We start from the raw sequence: 25,543 nt of genomic DNA on the forward strand, positions 1-25,543 counted from the left end.
TTAGTATATAAATGTGTACATATGTAATGATTTAATGGTTTTCACATTAGCGTTATGTAAACGCGTTCTATATTTAAATAACATTGGAATCGATATAATAAATCAATTAGTTTCATATATAAAACCATAACAATTTTTTACTACATTACAAGGTGATTCAAAATATAAAAAAAGTATATTTTAAAATGCTTTTAATGAGCAAATGAAACAATTTTACTATTGTTATTAACTAACACATTGTTAAACAAGGTTTTTAGTTGTTGACACTAAAAATATATATTTATAATATTTGTTTTTAATTTATTATATTATTAAAATTTTTAAAATTCATATAATTTGTTTTACTGTTGTATGCAAATCATTTCTTAAATTGCATCATTTTAGTTTTTGTAATTTTGTATTTTATTCGGAATAATTTTCTTGTTTTTTTTTTACTTATTAACTCTGTCGTTTTTGCGATTTTTTAATTATTTTTATATAACTTTTAAATTATTATTTTTTTCCAGTTTATATTTTTGTGCTTTGCTATTCATGTTACTTTACTATGTTAAATTTTCAATATTTTTAAATCATTTGCATTAATAATGTTATCCCTTTTGTTTATTTTTCTGAGATCCTGATTGATTATTGTTTTATTTTTTGTATTTCATTATGGATACTTTGTTCCCAAATAATATTAAAAAATATAATTTTTCTTACTATAATTTATTAACAAATAAGATTTGTTATATATAATTCAATTAAATTTCATTTTAATTTAAATTTAGTTATTTTTTTCTTTTAATCAATTAAACTTGACTAAATTCGGTTTATTTTTTATATACATTTTTATTTATTATATTAATTTAAATTAGATTATTCTTTGTTTTTTTTTAGAAAATAATTATTAGAGTCTATTTTCAAACATTATTATTTGATTGTCAATATATTTTAATTCTTAAATTTGTATAAACATTAATTAGTTGATGGGCATTGTTGTTTTTATTTATATGAATTTAATTATATGTACATATATTTATATGTATATTTAATTTACCATACTTCTAAAAACTTTTCATAAAAAATAAATTTCATGTATTTTTATATTTATATTAAATTTAAATATTTTCCAATTTACATTATTGATCTTGCCAGCTCATCCTACACTGCATAATAAATCAACTTTCCATGAGTCACGCTGTTTGTGTGCATTGGCAACCCACCCATTTCATTGACCTCAATATAGGCTACGTTTCATTATTATTGACAAGCATCGAGTCGTTTACCAGTTAATGCTTGTCATTAGGCATTATTTTCGGAGAGTGCTTAACATGATTACAATGTTTTTGCGCACTTTCACGTGATGACAATTGAACAGGCGCAGGCCAATGCTTTATTGAATTATTTTTGTAAAAAAAAAACAAAGCAGTTTTTATATAGCAATATAGAGGAGCTTCGAACTGAAAGAGCACTTTAACTGAGCAATTGAAACAAAATAAAATATTTATACATATATAAAAATAATATATTAACAAAATATGTTCTTAAGTGCATGTTCTCATACCCATTATTGAGTGGCTGTCAGTTCAAATTCAATAATTACTATCAAGATATAAAAATCGATTGAGCGTTTGAAGCGCCAACAGCATTAGAAATAAGGAAGCAAGATGATATTTAATATTATTTTCAATATTTTTTTATTATCTTTTTTCATATTTTTCCTCATTTATTTTACTGCCAGACAGCTCAATGTTCCGTTTATTGTTTGCATTTATGTTTGTAGACTTTGGAGTTTGCTCTAACCAAATAGGTGATGCACAAACAAACATTTGCACTACAATTAAAAAATGTCAAAAGTTAATTGACATTTTACTCATTCCTTTGAGGTGTGCGCTTCAATTGCAATGCCGCCGACTCGCCGTCATGCAACGAGCCGCGCAACAAGTCACGTCTGCGAATTGATTCATTGCCAACGATCTGTTTAAGCAATCAATTGTTTGTTAAAAGTGTTTTTCTAACTCTGATTTCATGCGAGCGATTTTACTCATTCAATGAACGGGAGTGTCTCGCAGCCGCATTGGAACGTGCAGTCAACAGCGCATCTGCTCGGGAACTCACGTGGTATTCGTATTTGCATGAAATCTCCAACGATTTTGTTTATATTTGTAAACAAATATTTCTGAGGTTATATAAAAATTTCTATTTTATTATATTTATCTTACATTTATTATCTATTTCTTTAGATGCAGTTTTTTGTTTTTACTTAGAATTCAAACACGCCATTTTAAATATGCATGCTGGAGAGTGCGGGGCAGCTTTTAAATATTTGTTGGCTTAAGTTTTCAGTTTTCACTTTAAGTTTTGACATTTATGTATATACGGGTCATAACTCGGTTATACAAATAATATAAAAAAAATATATAACGGGTGATTTTTTTGAGGTTAGGATTTTCATGCATTAGTATTTGACAGATCACGTGGGATTTCAGACATGGTGTCAAAGAGAAAGATGCTCAGTATGCTTTGACATTTCATCATGAATAGACTTACTAACGAGCAACGCTTGCAAATCATTGAATTTTATTACCAAAATCAGTGTTCGGTTCGAAATGTGTTTATCGACAAATTTTGTTCAGCGATGAGGCTCATTTCTGGTTGAATGGCTACGTAAATAAGCAAAATTGCCGCATTTGGGGTGAAGAGCAACCAGAAGCCGTTCAAGAACTGCCCATGCATCCCGAAAAATGCACTGTTTGGTGTGGTTTGTACGCTGGTGGAATCATTGGACCGTATTTTTTCAAAGATGCTGTTGGACGCAACGTTACGGTGAATGGCGATCGCTATCGTTCGATGCTAACAAACTTTTTGTTGCCAAAAATGGAAGAACTGAACTTGGTTGACATGTGGTTTCAACAAGATGGCGCTACATGCCACACAGCTCGCGATTCTATGGCCATTTTGAGGGAAAACTTCGGAGAACAATTCATCTCAAGAAATGGACCCGTAAGTTGGCCACCAAGATCATGCGATTTAACGCCTTTAGACTATTTTTTGTGGGGCTACGTCAAGTCTAAAGTCTACAGAAATAAGCCAGCAACTATTCCAGCTTTGGAAGACAACATTTCCGAAGAAATTCGGGCTATTCCGGCCGAAATGCTCGAAAAAGTTGCCCAAAATTGGACTTTCCGAATGGACCACCTAAGACGCAGCCGCGGTCAACATTTAAATGAAATTATCTTCAAAAAGTAAATGTCATGAACCAATCTAACGTTTCAAATAAAGAACCGATGAGATTTTGCAAACTTTATGCGTTTTTTTTTTTTAAAAAAGTTATCAAGCTCTTAAAAAATCACCCTTTATATAAATAATTATATTAGATTGAAAATTACAACTCTGAGATGAATCTGATGTAGTATGTAGGTAATTTCTTCCGAGGTATGAATTGAAATTAGTTACATAGAGGACATTTGAAAAAATATATATAACTTTCTTTCTAGTATAGACAGTTAACGAATATTTACACTTTTGGAGCCATTGAATGTAACTTAAATCTGGGACGACTTTCAGCTGGGATGAATACTATATAGGTTATGATTTTGATAGAATTTTCTAAAATAATTTTATAAAAAAATCAGTTTCTATGAACATTTTTTCCAAAACCACACTGTGTTCAAGACCCCATCAGAAGTTATACAAAAATTTCAATTATTTTTAATTTACTAGCAAACGTACGAAACAGCAGCTGAAACTCATTTAAAAAATTATTAAAATAAAAAAAAAAACATAAAATGTGCAAATTACGCAAACAGTTATCGCAGACAGCGCATAAAATGTGATTTTCTTTACTCGTCATCAATTTTAACAAATAAATTTGCTATGTGCTGTTAACAAATTGCATAAACAATTCCATAGCAAAGGCAGCGCCAAAGTATTATCTATTGAGAGATGTTAATTATAACGCTTTGTTGTAGTTGCCACATACTCCTTCAAACAGCCGATTAAAGAGGCAGCTGACTGATCACGTTTTTATTAAACCCACGTGGCAGTGAACACTTCATATATATATATACAGGTATATTCTAACTTTTTATCAAATTTTATCTAATTGCAGTTGTTGTTTTGTTTGTCCAAACTCACCGTTTCATGCATTTCTCCACTCTCATCCAACAGTCCCTCGACACTTTGTACATCTTTCGTCGGCGACATTGGCGGTGTGGGTGTCCGATTTTTCGCCGTCAACATGGCACGCGGCAAAAAATTGCGACCATAACGTAAATAAAACCAACGCCCCCATTTGCGCCCGGCCGCAGCCAAAGCCAACGCACAGCCCACCAATGAGATTACAAACCACATGTTGTTGCTGGCTTTTTAATTAAAATTTCCGTTTTTCTCTACGAGTTAATTGGTTAAAAGCAACAACAGCAATAGAAATTTTGTTGCTGATAAGCACACCTTTGAGAGCTTTACGATCGCGCAACAGGTAGCTGCAATAACGGAGTTTCGCGTTTTGCGCTTTGTGCTATTGTTGATAAACAAAAGCGAACACGCACGTTAAAGTGAGCGTGAAAATGCGAGTTAACTGATTGAGCGTGTCTGTGTGTGTGTTAAAAGCTTTACGGAAGCTTTGAGAGTTTTGTGCGAAAATCACCGGTTATGCGCTGCTCTGTGTTTGCTGTGTGTGCTTGCAAATTGAGCGCGTTTGTTCACTAATTGAGCAAGTGTGTGTGAGTGCGTTCACTATTTGAGCGAATGAAGTTGCTCTCAAATTGAGAGTGTATGTGTTTTTTAATTGAGCGCAGGTGTTTTCTCTCTCTGAGCACACCTGTTTGTGTGTGTGCGCGCTCAGTTATCTTGTGCGTTTGTTGGTTAGCGCTCGGCGCTCCACAGCAAGTTTCTCTCCCGTTTCTCACACAGCGTTTTGTACGCTTACAATTTGTTTATTTGTTCTTTTTTCAGCTTTGTGGGCCTGTTTTGTGTTAATAGCCAGTGTGCGCGTGTGTTATTTACTCTCTTTCATATTCTTACTCACATCGATTTTGATTTAGTATCTGTCTGACATTATTCCTTGTTTGCGTCGTTACTATTTTACTTTTGCTTTGCTTTATAACTTTTTTATCAATCGCTTTCGTGGTCTTGTGACTAATTTGCTCAAACTAATATTGATATTTCTACACTTTTTCTGACATGGAATGCACATTAGCGTAGTTTTTCACAGCCCAGTCATCGTCGCAATGCATGTAGTGGTGTTGGTGTGCGTTACTCCGGTTTTGTAAATTCTTTCACAGTTTATGAATCAAATATTTTTCATTTCGAACAACACTTTTGCCATTTCACAATAAGTTTAGCTTTACGCAATCGTTGCTTGAAACTTGTGGCCAACATCACCAACACCAAAATAAAACTAAAAAGAAAACACCACAAAATTATGAAACTCAGCTGTGCTTAGCTGTTGTTCTGACGTTCCGCTCTGTGCTCTGCAACATTTGACAGTGAAAATTAGAACCCAGCGACCACTACGAGTAGGTGTCAAATTCTTTTCGTTCAGTTCAGCAGTGGGATACTCGCACGTAGGAGCTGCAGTAGTGGTGGCGGAAGCAATGGAGGTGCTGATATGACCAAATATCCAAAGCGCACACACATCAGTTGTAGAACGCGTGAGCGAATAGTGTGAAACGTGAACTGGATTTCAAATGACCAAAGAAATGTACAAGCAATTGTTAGCCCGCAGCAGCGAGTGCGAAATGCCGCCAGCGAGTAATGCGCAACAAATATACACATATAACTAATAAACATACTAGGAGCGCGAGTGTGTGAGAGCTAATGAGAAACATGTAAAGTCAAATAAATTTGCTGCCGAGCGCCAAATATTTGGGGAGCAGCTCGCTAGTTACTCAATGAAACACACAGCCAGCTAACTTTGAAAATCAACGAGTAACGAGTTACGGGCGCTAGTGTTCAGTAGCTATGAACCGGTTACCTGTTCTGAAGAGTCAACTAAAATAAAGAGAAGCGCACGTTTGCGAGCATATAAAAATGCAAGTTGGGTGTGTACATCCAGCTGTTTTTTATTATTTACGATACATTTTCTTATAAACCACAAGCATGGTGAATTGTGCAGCCAAATAACTGCAGCCTTTTGTGGCGCTCTGTTTGACGCGTGAGTTGGAATGCCGTCGCGATTGTTTGACCATAATAGGCGAGTCGCAAGTCGAGCAAGCGGTTAAACCTGCTCCACTTGCGATTGCCGAGGCGAACGCGGCAACAGGTTTACACAGCGCTTGCTTATAGAATGGTGGCAGCGCAAATGCAGCTCTGTAGCACTTGCCTTTGAAGTAATGCCATAAAAAGTGTACTTTCAGAAAATACCAATCTATTTCTGATTTAGTAATTTAAAAAATTGCATTTTATGGTCTGTAATGGTAAACATTTACCATTTAATTAAACAACAATTATTGGTGGTTTTAGCTCTTTTTTGCTCTTTGTGGCAACTGCATTCCAATTCAATTGGCTAGCTTTAATTATCGCGCAGCCACTCAGGCGTATGCGTAACCTTTTAATTGCGTCGCGCATGCGCGTTTCAAATTATCGCAAAACCATTCGTTTTTAATTATTTTAATTTTTACAAATTTGATGTATTTGAAGCATAATAAGAAGATAAAATTTAATTTGGTGATAATGAGTTGTCAAAAAATTGTGGCAGCGAGCACTAGTGCGTTTATATTTATTGCATGTCTATATTGTTTTTATATTCTTATTTACTGAAATGCTCTAATAATGTATTTAATGCGATAATTTTAATACATATTAAATTTTATTTTCACATTTTTTGAATGGATCTATGATCAGCTCTGTGAAACCAGCTGACAGGTTAAAAGAAGTATTATGGTAACTTTTTAATATATTTCGGCCTTTTGTAATATGGTTCTACAAGCATAACAGAGCAGCGTTATAACGAGTTATTCACACTCCGCTTTCCTCTCAAATTTAATAAATAATCTCACTTTTTTTGAAATCCTTTACTTTTGCACTTCAAAAACTATTTCCTGCTCACATCTTCTTTTGCGTGACCTCAAATATCTATGAAGTGCCTATATACATATCGCTCATTTACTTGAATAGTGTCACAACTCAAAATAGTCGATTTTTCAAGAGAGAGATTTAAAGTTTTCAATTGTCTCTTATTTAGCAAATATAGGAAAATGCCATCAGTTTATTGACAAATCTAGTAGCCTGTAATATATTAAATACAATGTTGACCATAAATGGACCAAATAGCGTGTACTAATGCTTTTTCTTGGGAATAAACGCGAACCCTTTGGAATTATGTCTTTATTTGTGAAAAATATAAATCAATACTCAACACAAAATGTGTCGTTCTTTCTGAAAAGAAAATCAAATTCACTTTTTCACAATATGTGTTGGAACACAAAATATGTCGTTATTTCGTAAAAAAAATATAACTAATTCTGGCACAACTGAGAAGTGTCGTTATTGTAGTTAAAAACTAATGCAAAATAACAAGTTTAAGAACGACACATTCTTATATCAAGTGCTACAGAGCTGTATTTATTTTCCTACGCACCGGAATGACATTTTTATACAATATGGACGATGAAATTGTGCACATTTCTGCATACTCAACTCAAAAATCGTGTTTTTTGAGTTATGACACTATTCAAGTAAATGAGCGATATGTTTGTATGTGAAAATTATATATTAATATTTGCTTGCAAAGTTTTGTTAAGCAATTAACGTCAAATCAGACATTTGAGGAAGTTTGCATTCTAAGCGGATGTTGCTTGCTTTTGTTTGCACTAAAGAAATATAACAACAATTTATTTGTTTTTATTAAATTGTGTGAATACAAACAAATGTACATATGTACATATAAACAAAGATATTGGTCAAGGGCAATGGCCGCTTGTGCGTTCGTACATGATAAAAATGTTAAATGTTTTTTTTTTCAACACAATTTTCGCGTAGATAAACAATTACATATTGCACCTATTTATGTACATAGGTATGAAGATATGTTAGGAAAATAATGTGTTGAGTGAATATGTATGTATATATATGATATTTATTTTTATAAAAGAAAAGTCTAAAATGTGCAACCAAAATTGACTAGAGTTACCAAAAAAAATTATTTAGAAAAGGAGAAATAAAGAAAAAATTATGAATAAAAAGTAAATATTAAGAACAATAATATTAATATGAAAAAAAAATTATATAAAATAAAAATAATATTCAATTTAGTAAATAAATTTAATTTTATACTCAACATAAAAAAAAATTTAAACATATTTACAGTTAAATAGTTCAAAATAAAAAAAAAGACTTTCAATAATAAATAAATAAATATATAATATAATAATAATAATAATCATCATTCATTGAATTTTAAATAGTATGTACAACAAAAAAAGTTTTGTAGCAAATTAACTGTAAATATGAAAAACGTACAATAACAGTATCGTTTTGTAGGTTTGTATATTTTTAGATCTTTTTAATATATGAAGCTTATGGAATCGGTCTAAATTGTATGTTATTATTATAGTTATGATTAATTCATCAGGTATACAAATGTACATATTTCAACATATTTATATATATATATGTATATCCTAGTCTTTCCTTTAATCAAGTAAAAATAAATACCAAAAAACAGCACATGCCTTGTTGAGTTTTGTATAAATATTTATCAAATATACAAGCAAAGAAATGTACAATAATAAATATCTACATACATATATGTATATCAATAAATAAAAAATACGAAAAAATAAAAATGAGAAACAAATAAACAGCTTAAAATGCCTTATCCAAGCTGAACAAATGTCAGCGGCCACTACTGCTGGTTTAACAGAGTTGGGCTTCAAAATAAAGCAAAACAAAACCATGTTGATAATACAGCCATTGTTGTTGGTTGGCTGCATACAATTTTGCACAAGCTTATACAAATATTTGCACACGTTTGCGTTACACTGTGTACATATGTATGTATGTAATATCATCCAGACTCATATAACCCTATTTGCTATAACCTATTTGCTGTGACAAATAGCAGAAGCATGATCGATTGTCGATCGTTTAGCAAATTGTATGGCATAATTATTGACAGATGTCAACAGTTGGCTGGAAGAAAGCAGATAAAAATCGTATTTATATATAATAAAATATATATGTATGATTTCATTATCCATGACAATTGTCTTATTATAAGAAAAAAAAAAAACAGACGCTTGCTGGCTAAGCCCATAGTTCAAGCGTTTGCGATGGCAAACTATTTATCGAAACTATTCAATCATATTGAGCTATTTTATTGACACGATATGCAATATTATTTATTTTTAACATCCTTTCGCTTTCTTAAAGCAAAATGCTATATAGAAGAGATCTTTAATAATACAAAAACTATAAAAAACAACAACAACGCTAAATTGATTGACACAATTTATTGTTGCCTTTCGCAATTCTTAAATTGAATTGTAAATTGGTTTTTATGGCAACAACGTCCTCCTCAGCTCAATTATTTCTCAATGCATGCTTGAGGATCGCGAATTTGCAACGACGATGGAGCTTGAAGTACATAAATATGTATGTAAGTAAAGAAAATATATTTATACAAATGTGTATGCAGTTATCTACAGAGCGATGCTGCGCGTCTTTGAAAACTAAATTTAATGCAATTGTGACATAAATAGCATTTAAATAACAAGAACAATGGATGTTGGAGACCCCATCAATAATACTAGAAAATTATATAATTGATAAAAGAAAAATATTTTTCGAAGGCATTGACATAATTATTGCAAGGGATGCCAACTAAAACGATATTTCCAAAGGGTTGCTATATTCGAATTTTTTTTTTAAATAAAAATAGGCTCGACATTTCTTGAAGAAAACAATTTATAAAAAGTGTAGCACAAACAAGTTTTCGTAATTACTAAAAAATAATATGGTAACCCCAAAATTTATAAATTTAATTTCTAAATAATTTAGAATAAATCAACTAATATGAAAAGTATAGCAACTCTGTTTTAAGTAAATATTAAATATTAACAAACTCATTTCTGGCAAGCAAATTTGAAGTTGAAATTTGACAACTACAGTCTCCAAAACAATTTTCTTGCTTTTTTGCAAAGTGTATTCAACAAAGTGAACTAAGTATATGACGTTTAATTTTTTTTACCCGAATTTGACATGTTTGTTGCCATTGATTTAACCCTTACATTTATTCAAAAATTCAAATTTTGAAATTCAAAAGTAAACAAATTTCAAACCAAAAAAGAAAATATTTTTTAAATGAATAAAAGAAAATGCCGAATACTTTCTGCTTATGCAAAACAACTCATGGAAGCTATTTACTAATGTTTTGTGCTCCAACTAACAAATCGCAAACAATTTTATCAATATATATTATATTGTTCAATATAAAAAATACGGGTTAATGTAAATAAATACATGAATTGTTTACTATTTTATTGTCAAAAGCGGGTATGTCAAATACTTAGTTCACTTTGTTGAATACACTTTGCTTCCTTGATGCCTTGTGTGATTTTCATGTAAATGACACAATTTATGACAATATTAATAAGACAATTGTTTTGAATTATAAGATTGGAAAATATTTCATTTTGTGCTACATTTCACTAATAAATTTTAATATATCAGCTTATAATAATTATCAATTTTCATTCAACTCATTTTAGGTTATTAATTGTCAACAATTAATCATTAAATTTGCCATTATTTGCATTACCACTTTTACCGTAATAGATGCTAATTGAATGATAAAACTCAAACGTATATAATTAGCAATCAAATTAACACCTTTTCGCACAACAACGCCTAGTAAAATATAGCAACAACAATTATTACACGCTTTATTTGTAAGTAATGACAATAATTTGACAGTTTGTCCATTTTAATTGAGCCATCAGCAGACACATTACCAACTTTGTACTGAAGCCTTGAGTACTTGGCGTAATGAATACAAGGTTTGCAATAAGCACATTTACAGTGTCAGCAATTAGAATTTCCAGAACTGTTTTTGGCCCATAATTTTTCAAGCAGTTGCCATTTGGGGCCATACAAACGGATTGAGAAGGTAATGCCAATCATTTGCTGTGACAGTTGCAATTAAATTTCGTAAATTTATGCGTTGTTCGAATATTTATCAAATTTTTTGAAAATGCAATTTTCATTTTGATAATTTTTTTTTGCATTACAGGCATGCGTGGACAAGCACCAATATTTATATATGCATATGTATGTGCGTATGTAACGTATTTTTTCAAGGCAGTGTGTCAATCGTATAACAAGTTTTGTTTCTCGTCGTTTAACCTTTTTTTCGACTATATTATAAATATTTAATGACAACGGCTGTGGGCTTGTATATAGCGACTGAAGCGCATCAGCTATTATAATGGGCATACAAACATATAGATATATATGTAAATATACTATAAAAATCGTATAAAGTCAGGTGGGTCGGGTCAGCTGACTTCAGTTGAGCTCTTTATATTTAAAAATATTTTGGCATTCAATAGTCACGTATTCGATTTTTGGCATATTTATCGGTAGTTTATGGATGACTTTTTCGGGTACATAAATATTCACTTTTATACAAAAAGAGAGACAAATATTTATGGTCACAAGGTTGAGCAGAAAATGAAGGGAATGCAAGATAATGCAAATATTTTCATAAAATTTTTATTAAAATTTTTTGTAAAAATTTATAAAAAAATGTTTGTGTTGCCACCTAACTCAACTTGTTCTATAAATTAGACTCGAACGGATTGTTTATTGGTACATTCCAAATTCTATCCATTCATTTATATATAAACATAGGACCTTGTATCATATTTTTGCACAGACAAATATTTTAAGTGACCCACATTTAGGATTGATTTCTATATTTAAAATTTCTCATATGCCTTTAAGCAAAAATGACACATGAAGGTGAAGGAAAAATTTATTGCAAAAAAGTTGTTATAAAAATAAACAATAAAGCCTTACCAAGAGAAATGTACACCTCTGTTCTGCGCGAATGCTGCCACGTTTCTCCCAAATGTACAAATATACATACATACATATGTATGCCTACTATGAGTATTTATTACATGCAATCTTGGAAATTCTATCGCAGCACACATGACACAATTGTGCCAAAGCTGAGTATATGTGATCGAAACAAAAACAAAAAAAAAAAACAATAATACAAATGAAATAGTATAAAATAACATATTCATAGGTGGTGCTGAGAGGAGAGAGCTTGTAGTTTGTGATGGCCACACCTGTTGCGGTGACAATGCCAAATGACGTACAATGGTTGAATATAAATCTTTGTTAACTCCTATAAGTTTATACACAATTCACCGATCGAAACAAAATGAATAAAAATTTTCGAAAATTAAGCGCCCGTTTGTATTTTCTGGCGCAAACCCAGTAGGCATAATCTCATGGTATTATATATTTGCATTCTAATGCGGTTCTAACAGCTTTTCTATTGTTTAGATGTGCTTATTGAGCTTTAAGTATGCTCATAAAAGCTATGCAAAATGAGAGATTTGATAGTTTAAAGTTAGAGAGTAAACTCAGTTTATATTTTTGTACAATTTTCGAAGCTTTCAGCCTGCGGTTAAAGCTTTGCAAGACTGATGTTCTGAAGCTCTTAAGCTGAACTTAAGCTTTCACTATTAGATAAACATTTTTTAATGCAAAGATATGATATGATCTAGGTTTAAGTAATGTAGCTTTGCAAGCTTTAAGCTTTTTAGACAAATTCATTTAACATTTCTCTTAACCACGTAAGTCACCACTTATTTCGAACACTACGCGTATTCATTTACATAACTGCCACACAGCAAATTGAGAGTTTTTGCGCAAATTCCGGCACATGTGGCTCGCTGATCATGTTTATACTCAAATCTACTCTGCGGTCTGTTAAGCTTTCGGTTTTCGTTTCTTATTCTCTGGGGTGACATGGATATGGGTGTATAAAAAAATACATTTAAATGTGTATGAATAAGAACAATGGGCAAAATTTTTTTAAATGAGTTGGTATTGTGCTGGAGTACAGTAGAATAAAATACAAAATAATAGAAGAAATAATTTATAAATCTTATTCAATAAAAATGTGGATTGAAAAGAAAAAAATCGAATACTTATTAAAAAATGTAACGGCTCTTTTTGCGATTTTTTTATATTTGAAGTAGGGATGTTGATACATGTATTGTAACTGTAAGAAATTTTATTTTTAAATATTAAAAAAATTAATTAAAAAATAAATTAAAATAAAAATTAATTTAAAAACCCATACAAAATAAATTATATAAATATAAAATTATATAATTTTTTGTTATATTTATATATTTTAATCTTTGTTTTAATATTTGTTTATAGTCCTTATTTTTATTCATGTAAATGATGTAACACAGAACGATAATTTCGAACTTTTTATATACAAAATATATATTTTTATATTAAAAATATTTCGTATTTAAATGCATATAAGTATAAAAAAATCCACTAAACATTTTTCTATGAAATTCATTATTAGCGAAATTTTTTTATTATTATTACGAGTACACGAGCTTGTCACTCACTCTCCATCACATTGTCAGAAATTAGGGTCAGACAGTTCAAAACATAATAAAATAAAATACATTAATTTCCCTAATAAAATTAAGTAAAAAGTAATGCTATTGTTGACAATAAAAAATAACAAAAATTGTTGCAAAATTAGAAAGCATTTCACCACTTAAAACGTACTCCGTAACAAAAAAAAAAACGCATTTGCCTATTGTCTAAGCTTAAAGTCGAAACTTCCAAAGTTTAATCACCCTGAAACAGTTTGGTGGAAAAAGCACCTGCGTTACGTGTGCGCCTTACGAAAAAGTTACACGTAGCGGTTTATCGCATATTTGCATTTTGCATAAATTAATATATATACAAACAAGAGTGAAGAAAAAATGCGTTTTGTCAACACACACATACACCCAACCAAATGTAATTATGTATCTAAGTTGGCGCGACGATCATTGAACCAAACGGCAACGTGACGGCGTTGTAAAAGGCAATAGAAATGTCTGCATTTCTTTGCGCAATATTTGGCAGAGATATTTACATGCATACATACACAGTTGCATAAAATGCAATTGCACTAGCACAAGCACAAGCTGCACTGTGGCGTGTAAAGGGTGCTGCTGAAAATGCGACGAAAAATTTTGAAAATATAATAGTAAAATCGTATTTACAGCGGTGAAAATGAGCTGTCAGAAAGCAACAACAAAAACTAAAATATTGAATGATATGCGTACGCGTTGCTGGGGAGCTGCCAGAAACCGCACCTTTTCACCATTAAAAATAAAAATTTTCTTGGCTGACTGCCTACAGGCGCTTGCACAAATGTAAACATGTACATACAAACATATATATATATATATCTATATGGCTGATTGACTTTTATGTTTGCCTTGTTGCCATTTGCATAATGTAGTATTGCGGTTATTATTTGCTTTTCACTGACATAATGGCTTGTGGCAGCCGCTGATGTTACAACATTTTTTTGTTTTTGTTTTCCTTATGCATTTATTGCTCAATTGCTGACAACTATGCGGTTGATATGCATTTCTTACATGTGAGGCATATACATACATACATATATATGTAAGCATGTATATTTTTCCTTCGCTCTACATGTAGCCACTTGTCTATTTTAATTACTATTTTGTAATTAGTTGCAAGCAAATGCAATTTCAATTTCAAGATAAACTGTAATTTCTTGCGGCACATATTTCATTGAGCAGACGTCACAGACAACTAAGAGCATAATTGGACCGAAAGCTTTGCAATTAATTTCTAAATATATGGTGAAGGAGGTTAAATTAGCTTAAGTCGACTTAAGCTTATTTAAATATTTGGGTGTTTAGTGACAATTTCTAAAGAAAGATTATAAGTTAAAGCTCGGTATTGTAATTTATTTTTAAATATGCTTATAAACAAATAGTTATATCTAATATATGAAAATTTATTTTTTAACTTTTAGATGTCCAGATTACAAGATTAAAATATATTTTGACTTCAGAGTATTAGGTCTATAACTTTGCTTCCGCCGTTTTCCAATAGATGTCTCTAGGGTCAAGCACTGGTCGATTAAATCATTTTATATCGATCTTGGACATTTGTGTCAACATTAACCCAACAAAATTTCATACAGATCTGTTTGCATCCCAAACTTATTCTCAACTGAAAATGTCACTTTTTGAGCCGACATTTCGACATTTACGGGAATGTCTCTAGGGTCAAGCACTGGTCGATTAAATCGTTTTATATCGATCTTGGACATTTGTGTCAACATTAACCCAACAAAATTTTGTAGAGATCTGTTTTCATCCCAAACTTATTCTCAACTGAAAATGTCACTTTTTGAGCCGACATTTCGACATTTACGGGAATGTCTCTAGGGTCAAGCACTGGTCGATTAAATCGTTTTATATCGACCGAATTTTCGACATTGCAGGAAATTTTGCTTTTTTTTTTAATTCCAAGAAAAGTGCGGCTGAGGTTCATCGACATTTGTAACCGTTTTTATACAAAAAAAGGCCTTAAATTTGAAAAAAAAAAAACGGCGGAAGCAAAGTTGTAGACCTAATAATATTTAGTAGAATAACTGTAAGTAAGTTTACTTTTTTATAAGCTCGTTAGCTACAGAACATGTGAAGCATATTTAACTAAAATTTGCGAAAAACTTAAGAAAGATTTAAATATGATTTCTGCGAAGTATAAATTGGATGGTACCAAAATAAGTATGGCAAAATGTAACGTGGGAAACCAACAAAACTTAAACTATACAAAAATTTCGCAGAAATATTTAAAAAACCCTAGTTTTACAGGCAAGTATTTGGTTGTTTTGAATAGCTGTAACAAGATTACGAAATTTAAAATCGGAAGAAACAATTATTTCCTAAATTATACTAAATAATAATTATTATTTTTTGTTTCAAATGTATAAAATAGATTTTGTGAGAGCGTAGTGAGAAAAAATATTTTATAATGCTTTTATATATTATATATTGTATTTTTAATTTTTTCTTCATTGAGAAAAAGCTGTGTTGACTCGTTGTACGAAAACATACCAATTTTATAAATTTTAGACAACAAATTATGCATATAAAAAAGTAAATAATATATATCTTTAAATGTTTGTGTATTTATGTGAAAAGAAAACTTGTTCTCAACGCTTGTTTACCTCTTGTTGACGCGCTAATTATAAATAAATAAATATGTCAGTATGTCATATGGCAAATAGAATTCAATATAGCATAAATAAAATAATTACATTTTTATTATACGCCATTTTTTCACGACACGCTGCCTTCGTTTCATATCAACAAATACATACATGTATTTTAATTAGATATTTATAGGTTTCAGCAATGTTGTGATAATACTATGTTGTTTATTGTCTCGGCATATTTATAATGATTTAGAAAATAAGAAAAAAAAACAACTTTTTCTTATTTTTTCTACTAAAATAATAACAGTTGCTTTCTTCGCTAATTATAAACGGTGCATTTGCACGTAGCTATAAATATTAAAAAAATATTTTTTTTTTCGAAGTTGCACTGACGTTGATTAACAACCAAAAATATATATTTGTTGTCATAAAACCCGTTAACCGCAGATTACGCTTCAGTAAACTTTCACTTTGCTTACACCAACTTCTTTATTATTAAGCACTCATTATATGTACGAACGATTTATTTAAATTGATTTTCGAAAAATAACAGTAAATATTGAAACAACAACTTTTCTAAATATTTTAAGTGAATTCACAAGAGCAAGTACTTTTTAGACTGCCAAATGTCTGTCTGGGTTTCGACGGTCACACGTCAACATTTTGCTCGAAAATAGACTCGGAGGTAGTGGCAGCAAAGTGACATGTGGAAGATGAGCAAAGCAGATGAGGCGATTTGTAGTGTGTGAAGGCAAGAGAAAGAACGCAAACGAAATGCCGTTAAAAGGTAATAACAACAATTGAAAAAAAAAGATAAAAATAAAATTTAATATCAAAACAAAAAACGAGATATTCAGAACCGAAGCAAATTATGAAAGAAAAATAAAACAAAACAAAACCAAAAATTGTGTAAAGAGAATATTGAAAACAAAACAAAATTCCGAGTACACTGACAGACATACAAATATCTTACAAATGAAGGCGAGCGCCAAAAAATATCTAAAAATATTCAATTTGCTGCAGAATATTCTAGTCAAATATTTGAAAGCTCGAATTCGAAATATGTGTGTGTAATATCGAAAAACAGAAAACAGTTGTAAACTATTTACCGTGAATTTGTTTACATAGTTGGTGGTAGTGTTATGACTGCTGACAAATGAATGACAAAATACATAGGTTAACACCTATTTATCTAGAGCTCTTCTATTCACAAAAATATGTAGTTCATTAAACAATAGTATTTGAATGCACAAGTGTTGAGCAAAAAATAAACAAAACAAGTAAAGAAGGGCTAAGTTCAAGTTTTATACTCTCGCAATTTATTTAGTTAATGTTTTCAAATAATGCACACAGTATATTCGGCATTTAGTCTACTAGAATAACGAAGATCATTATATATGGTATATGGGAGCTGGCGATTTGCAATCAAGATTGTATAAAGCCTACTGGATGTTTGAAATCCCTAATGCGAAAGGTCTCATTTCACCCCCCTAGAAAAACTCTCCGATCTTGATCTTTATTTTCGAAACATCACCTTTGGACACCTTTATTATAATGGTAAAACAAGGAACTATATAGGACTATTTTGGTTTGCAGATTCCAATAAACACGCTGAAAAATTATTCTTGGAAATTTGATTATCTAATTATTATTTGCATATTGCAATAGATACAAAAAAAATATATACCATTGGTGTACTTCCTCTGTGGTTGAAAACAAAATCATACATTACATCGAAATAATATTTCTTGTTCCCGTATAACTTCTATATTTATCAAATTTAAAAGCGGAAATATATGAAAATATGTTCAAAGACAAGTGTTCGGAATCAATAAGTTAACAATCCCATGATTTTAAAAGTTAGAGAATGAATTGAGATCGTAAACAAAAATGAAAGCTGGACATCCAAGCTGCTTAAAAGAGAAACGTTTCAAGAACGAATGATTCAAACCTTGGGAGATAATAGTCTGATCCGTCCAACCAGAATCTCAAATTATTAGGTGTTCGTTGAAAAAGTATAAACGGAGGTTTTAGAAGAACCCGTTAAACCTTGGAATAGTAGAAATACATACTTTAAACTTTTCGAAGAACAAAGTTCAAAATATACTATTTAAACTTATATTATGTTTACACAAACAAATTATTTATTATTATTTATTAAAATAAATTTATGTCGATTGGTACTAAAAATGGACTTAGTACCGTTAACTAATTTTAACCTCGACTCAATTACCTTGTTTGCACGAATATTTATTCATTATTGTTAGTCATTTTTTTAATTTAAATAAATATAATTAGTTACGTGCATAACTGCAAATATGTATGTGTATTGTATAACGGTATTTTCTTTAACTATGCACTTAAGTATGTCGGTATGTACTATAGTATATTGAGCAACTAATAATTACCTTCTTCTTAATATATTTAGCAATTTTCGACAGCTTTATCGCTTTGGCATTTAATTTGTGCGACGCTGGCTTACTCGCCGGCGGCATATCGAATTTGGGTATTTTCGGTAGCGACTCAACTTGATTGCAACTCATCTTGCTTGAATAAATGTTTGGCGCAAAACACAAAGAGCACGTTTTATGGTTTAATTTCAGATATTTTTGTTTGCGATAAAATATATATTTTTTGCTTTATTTTTTTATTTGAATTTTTGTATGATTTAAATCGAGCAAAATTATTTTATTTGTAATTCCTTAATGTGTTATGACAAAGCAATGCAGTGATTTTTTTTATTCATTTATTTTTTTTTTTTTCAAAAATTAGGAGCGTTTCAACAAGTACTTTGCAATTTGCTTTTACATATAAAAATGTATATTTTTTTTAATTTTAAGCCGTTTTAAGCTACTAAATAAATTTTTTACTCAAATTAATTTGTGATTAAATTTATTTGGCAACACTTCTTGCTTTGATTTCACTACTTGGTTGAATTAAATTCTCTCTAAATTGAAAGCAGTCACATTTTCACAATTTTCTTTCGTTCACAAATTCTTCGAATAATTTTATATGCGCGCATAAAACTTGCTTTGAACGGGCTTGCAGTGAAAACTGTTTGAATTGCTAAGCTTTACTTTACGTTTTTCTAAAGACGCTTGCTAGAGGTGCAAACAACTCTCCAATTTTTTTATATATATTTTTTTTTGAACAAAATTACTTTAACTAATTTAAATTAACTTGAAACTTTAGTCCAGTTAAGTACGAGCATTCAGTAAAAGTATTGACAGATGAAAAGCTTTGCTGCTTGTGCAGGTCGTCGAGAAACGCCGATCGTTAATTGAACGTGTGTGAATAATAAGAAGCACAAATTGTGACTGAATGAAATGTTTTCGAAAACTTCGAAACACTTCGTCGTAGCACAGCGCTGTGACGGTGGCATTTAGTCGGTGGCCTAGTGGCCAGCGTCGCTTTGCCGGCAACGCAGCGTGCCTAGAGCGGCGCGATCGCGACAGCGGCGAATTCAAATGCAATACAATTGAATAGATAAGACAAGCGGAGCATAGGGGGCTCGCACACCCATACATACATAAGTACAAATATGGGGGCTGACCACAAACTGACCTGTAAGCCGCACAGTCAGCTTGTCGGCTCAGCGCGCTTTCGCACGAGCGAGCAAGCGTTCGACTATGTTGCAATTGTGACGATCGTGGCTGCGTCGTTGCACTTGTTTACTACAGCATATAACATTTGCAACAAAAAAATTGTATTTTTGTACTTTCTTTTTGCCGATGCAGCTTTATCAATAGTGCTGCTGGTCTTTGAGAGCCGAGTTTTTGCGCACTCGCTTTTTATGCTTGCAAGCGCGAACTCTTAAAATGTTTCAATTGCAGCTACTGAGCGCTGCTCGACTAGCACACAAAGTTTTTATGAAACTATTAGATATTTTTTGGCTAGCATAAAGAGCAGCATATAGTGTGTGTCATGTACATAAATATATATACTCTTCAAGTTAGCGCCTATTTTTATTCATGCTTTATCAGTTTCACCTTGATAGTCATTTCATTTGAATTTCACTATCGCTAGAGTATATCTTTTAAACTGTCGATATTATTTAAGCTCTATTTATAAGGTTTTGACATGTTTTGTTTTCTATAAATATTTTAAGTCTCCGCTTGTGACAAAGACAGACAAGTGAATGTCTAAAGTAAATTCCCCAATTTATATGATAAATTGCGAAATTTTTTAATTTCATTCCACTTCTGTTTAGTTTTCTTATTTTTAGGTTATTCTGAAACAGTTGTCAAAATATTTGTTGCTATAAAAGTGATCTTAGTCATTATCGCTGTATAACATGCGAAGTTCAACTTTAGGCTGATAATACAGCGGGCGAGCTACTTTAACGGTTTAAAAATTGGTGAAAAATCAACTCCATATTTATTTAAAACAATCTCATATATGTTATTGCAATCCGATCAAGTTAAAGATAAAATAAAACATAAGTAGTATAAATATGATGTAAAAATAAAGGAAACCAAACACTCCGATATTCACCAGACCATATTCACATACGCACGCTAACAATATCTAATTCACCACTGAAATTTAAAATATAAAATTCACCACAGATAAACTCACCATAAAACCTGAGTTAAAATTTTTTTTTAAATATTATTTGAATTGTCTTTGGTATTTAGTATGATCATTTAAAGTTTTATAAGATTGTTGTAGTTTTTTATAAAAACCTCCATATTGATATAATATGTGGAGAAGAAAACTGTGAACAGTCATTAAACATACCATATTTTCTCTTTAAATAATGGTTCCCATCATTTCATTACCATTTTATTCTCTCTCTCGAATGTTTGAATGAATTAGTTACGTTTTTCAGAACAAATTAGATTAGTTAGTTATTAGATATTGTTCCGATACCAATCTAATTTGCTCTGGATAGAGCTGTCATCCTTCTCATCATGGGACAAACTTTTATTTAATCCATAATTTTTGATGTTTGAAACAAGATTTTTTATTCTCTCTTATTAAGTAAATAAATGTTAAACTATATATGGAGAGAAACCCGAAAAACTATGTGACCAATATCAGGTAAGCTCAAGAAATCTAAAACCGAAAGCCTACGTGATCAATACTTGTTGACTTTTTAATCTGTAAAACCAGTTATAACATTAACAAAATTTATTAATTTATGTAAACACAATGCAAGCGATTGAAGATGAATCCAAAAGAAATTCATTCGAACAGTGTTTCTTACATGAAGCATGTTGAGTTTGGAAAATAGTTCTGTTGTAAAACTTGCTCAAGAATTAATTTTTTAAGCACTGATAACTTAGAAGTAAGTGAATAATAGGAATAATAGGAAATCGATAATATATTTCGGAAATAAATAACAATCGGAAAATGTCTATAATCGAAACCTACAGATAGATTATTAGAAAATGCCGATAATTTATTTTAAAATATTGAAGTTTTATAAAACGATATTGATAACTAATTTGAAAATATTATCGAAAAATATCGAAAATGGACAAATTAAACTACTATTTTATTTAATACAGAGAATAACATCTAAGGATAAAATAATGAATTGACTTTCAAAACGATTTGGTCGCTACAATGTTGCTAAAATTAAAGATTGCAAATAGGCGTGAAATGCAGTTATATATTTACATACAACCAACTGCATGAGTACGTGCAGAGAATAATCTCGACTTCATCGAATTCCATTACAGTCGTTACGACATGTAAGTGGTAATAAATTTCCATGGGTGCTAACTTGTACCAGGTGCACTGCGCCGCTGAGGCCATAAATTTATAAATAAAGTGAGTAGCCTCTTCAGTTATTTCACTATTTCACTATGAATACTTGCAATGATTTGATTATATTACATTTTTGCTTACATTTGTTCATATTCGTAATTTCTACGTAAAATAACTGTAATAGCCGATCGCCGATCTATAAAAGTAAAGTAATTTAGGACCTAAATGAATTTTGCCACTACCAAAAGCTAGTCTAAACCGTATTTTGCATACGAAAAGTGGGCTCATATTATGTTTATGGAGTATCTACGACTCATTTGTGATGACTTAATTGAATAAAAATGTTATGAAAACTTCAAGAAAACACTTGAAACGTTTATATTTTTTATTTAGTTTAAATTTGTTTTTTCCGCTGCAAATTAAATATTTACCCTTGCTCGACTGCCCGCCTAAAAACAGGCTTAATTAGTACAGCTGCCTTAATGCGAAGGTTAAATGAAAGAATTTCAGTAAGATTTGAAATGAGCACATTTATAAGCGCATAAATTTCCATATTTTTATTTCTTAAACAAAAACTATGAAAATTCTCACATGTGCAGTATTGAAATTTTATGTTAAAAAACGTTAAAAATATAAAATGATTGTTACAAAAACAACTAAAAAAAAATATTTATGCGAATCTGTTGAAGAGAGAGCAAACGTTTGTAATATACAAGGGCAGTTCGAAAGGTATGACATAATTCTAATTAAATACTCATCTAGCTTGAAATGTCTGCTGTTATTTAAGAACCGCTAGTTGAAAACAAGTATCCATCTCCTTAGTAAAAATAACTTGATCAATAAAAAATTCACTTTCACTTAAGAAAAGGCAGAGACATATCGAACCACACTCGTTGTTTCGAGTTGTCAATAGTAAAGTTTATTGGTGTGAGTAAAGAAAAACAAAAGTTGAACAAATATTTCCATAATTCTACCACCAAAATGTAATTAAACAGGTTTAAGGAATCCGCCGATTTGCATATCGCTTTACAAATTGTGGGGGTCAACTATTGTAACGACCATTACGGATGACAGCTTACACGTCACTAATACCGTTTGGCGCGTTTTATGATACAACATGACAGCAGTACACAAACAAATATGCAATTATTTACATATACAAGTGTTCATTGTTGTACTTACAAATGTCTAGTTTAACAACAATTGAGGCATATGAAAGATATCTGTGCAGTTTGGTAATTAAAATGTTATTTCAAATCGTAAAATGTAAAGTATTTGCAATGCAATCAATATTGTCTTGTAAAATCTCGCCATTACAAGTTAAATGTAGATAATTGCATTTAAAACTATCACCCCTGACATGTGAAGTGTTGCATTTGAAATAACAAGGGGTAACACATGGCGTAGGTATTAAATAACCGGTAAACCTAATAACCAACGTAATCATAGCTATTGTAATTGACATCCGTATTGCAATGATATTTAGAATATATCAAGTTAGATACGTTCAGTATTCGCAAGGTATAAAGTGTGATAGAAGTGTTACAATTGCAAAAAATTACAAATGTGGTATGTGGTATAGACATGGATCAGTTTGAGGATACTAATTTAAGGAAGTATCTAAAATTTTAATCGCATTTTTATATGTTAGTACTTTTACTTGTATCGATAGAAGATGTAGGAATCTACAATCGAATATCTGAATTTATAATCGATTTTTTGTTATAACGGAACTTTGAATTGTATCCATTTCGAAAATTCAAAATATTGCATTCTTCGAGAATTTTGATTCGTCATCAGTTGTCTAACCAAGTTTCTTTTATTTTATAATCTCTTTCAATCAGACAGTCTTGGGTCCGATTCAATTGCACTTGCTGTCACGCCCACATAATTTTAATCACAGCAGAAACGAAACTTCTGTATTTTACCTCCAGTTCACTCAACTGTCGCGACATTTTATTTTTAAAACACGGGAGGAATTTTTAGCCGTTCACAAAAATTGCAATATTGCGGCGAAGAACATAAATATTCGTAATAAGTCGATTGTTCTTCGTTTTTATCGGTTTCGAACTGCAGCCGAAACGCGCTTAAGGCATTAGCTAAGGCTAATATCACTTGCATAACACGCGATTTGATATATAAATATTTATATATTCTTACTTCTTCTTTTATGGTGACGGGTTTTTTAAAGCCACAGACTGGTTATTTAAAAAAATAAAGTTAAATAAACCATATTTGCGGCAATTATTGTTGAAAGAGTGTCGGCATTAAATGTAAACGATTCAAGTACAAAAGTGTGTGACAAATAAAACGAAATTAGTCCAAGAATGGGTATAAATATTAGAGGATTTTTGTTTTCTTTTTTGATGTTGAAATTTTCAGGAGTAAATCGTCATAATTTCATTTTTTTGCGGTGTGGATTACTCATAACTTTGAATTACTTTTGATTACTTCTTTAACTTATTCTAAGCGTGGCAACTACTATACCGAAATTCGGTACAAATTATGTAAATTGTATTTAACATTAACACTAATCGTTTTAAATTTAAAAAATTTTACTACTGAATTATGTTTGTAATATATAGTTGTACCGGTAATCGGTACAAATAACAAATATTTTTTTATAAATATAAATTTTTTTAATTCGCTGATTTTTAAACAAAGATAAACCGATATTTGGTAAACATTACATATTATTTTTGAGAGTACATTGCTTACCAACTATTGAATAATTTAAAATTTAGTTTCAATACCTAAAAGTCTGATACATGACAGCTTACTGACATTAAGATGTACCGAATTTTGTACCGAAACTTTTTTATAGACTCTCTATTGTCTTCGAATTTTTGTTTTCGATTTTTTACTAAATTATTTAAACTACGCTTAGCTATTGCTACTAACTGTTAAGACCCAATACACACATATTCAAAGTTAAAGACAAAATATAAAAAATCAAATAAATTAAACGAGCAACAAAGAGTTTTCGATTGCACAAAATATGCTTAGAACACTATAAGCTAGTAGCACAAGCTACCGAAAGACGTTATGATAATCATATTTTGGGGGCTTGGTTACTTGGCGAATGTATAGAGCAAAGTGCAGCACAAAATATATGAAAATTAAGGAAATATTTTTGCCAGCACGCTCGTATTAAGAACAGATACGTTAAATTGGCATTCATTTCGACTTAAACAAAAATCGACATACTTTGCGGAATAACAATTCACCTAAGTGTATATTACTAAAACGTCTATATGTCTATTAAGTAAATATACATTGGCGTACGTGTGATTTTTGGTGTCGGGCAGCTGTTTCATAAATGAGCTCAGCTTCAAATAAAGGAGGGAAAAAACGCGCTCAGCTCGTTAAGTAGCGCTGCGAAGAAACTTGTTTGCAATTTTGCTAAAAAATCCAAAATAGATTTTAGATTTTGTGGCTGCTTAAATCTGCTGTGCTTATTACTTTCGAAATTGGATGCTCTGCAGAACAGGTTTCAGCACTTTTTTTTTTACTTCTTTATTTATATACATTGTTGAGAAGGGTAAATGAAAGAGCAAAACAACAGAAAATAATGCAATTGTTGTTAATAAAGATCAAAGAATTGTG

The 25,543-nt window shown here is 30.9% G+C and overlaps 1 protein-coding gene across 23 annotated transcripts in view; it reads right to left on the bottom strand.

Annotated features, from left to right (window-relative positions):
* The window catches only part of LOC105213141 (TLD domain-containing protein 2), a 154,902-nt gene that overhangs the window by 18,623 nt on the left and 110,736 nt on the right, over window positions 1-25,543 (bottom strand). The window contains exon 1 of one of the 23 annotated variants that reach the window (XM_029040956.2): window positions 18,631-19,535. The exons of 20 other annotated variants lie outside the window; for them this stretch is intronic. In XM_029040956.2, the coding sequence (XP_028896789.2) occupies window positions 18,631-18,765 (135 nt within the window). In that variant the 5' untranslated portion in view covers window positions 18,766-19,535. Of the gene's footprint in view, window positions 1-4,116; window positions 6,033-16,324; window positions 17,044-18,630; window positions 19,536-25,543 lie in introns of those variants that run through there. 2 more of the 23 variants (XM_029040959.2, XM_029040955.2) reach the window with 2 other exon arrangements.

This window comes from Zeugodacus cucurbitae, chromosome 2 (genome assembly GCF_028554725.1).
Source record: "Zeugodacus cucurbitae isolate PBARC_wt_2022May chromosome 2, idZeuCucr1.2, whole genome shotgun sequence".
In the NCBI taxonomy this organism is placed as follows: Eukaryota; Metazoa; Arthropoda; class Insecta; order Diptera; family Tephritidae; genus Zeugodacus; species Zeugodacus cucurbitae.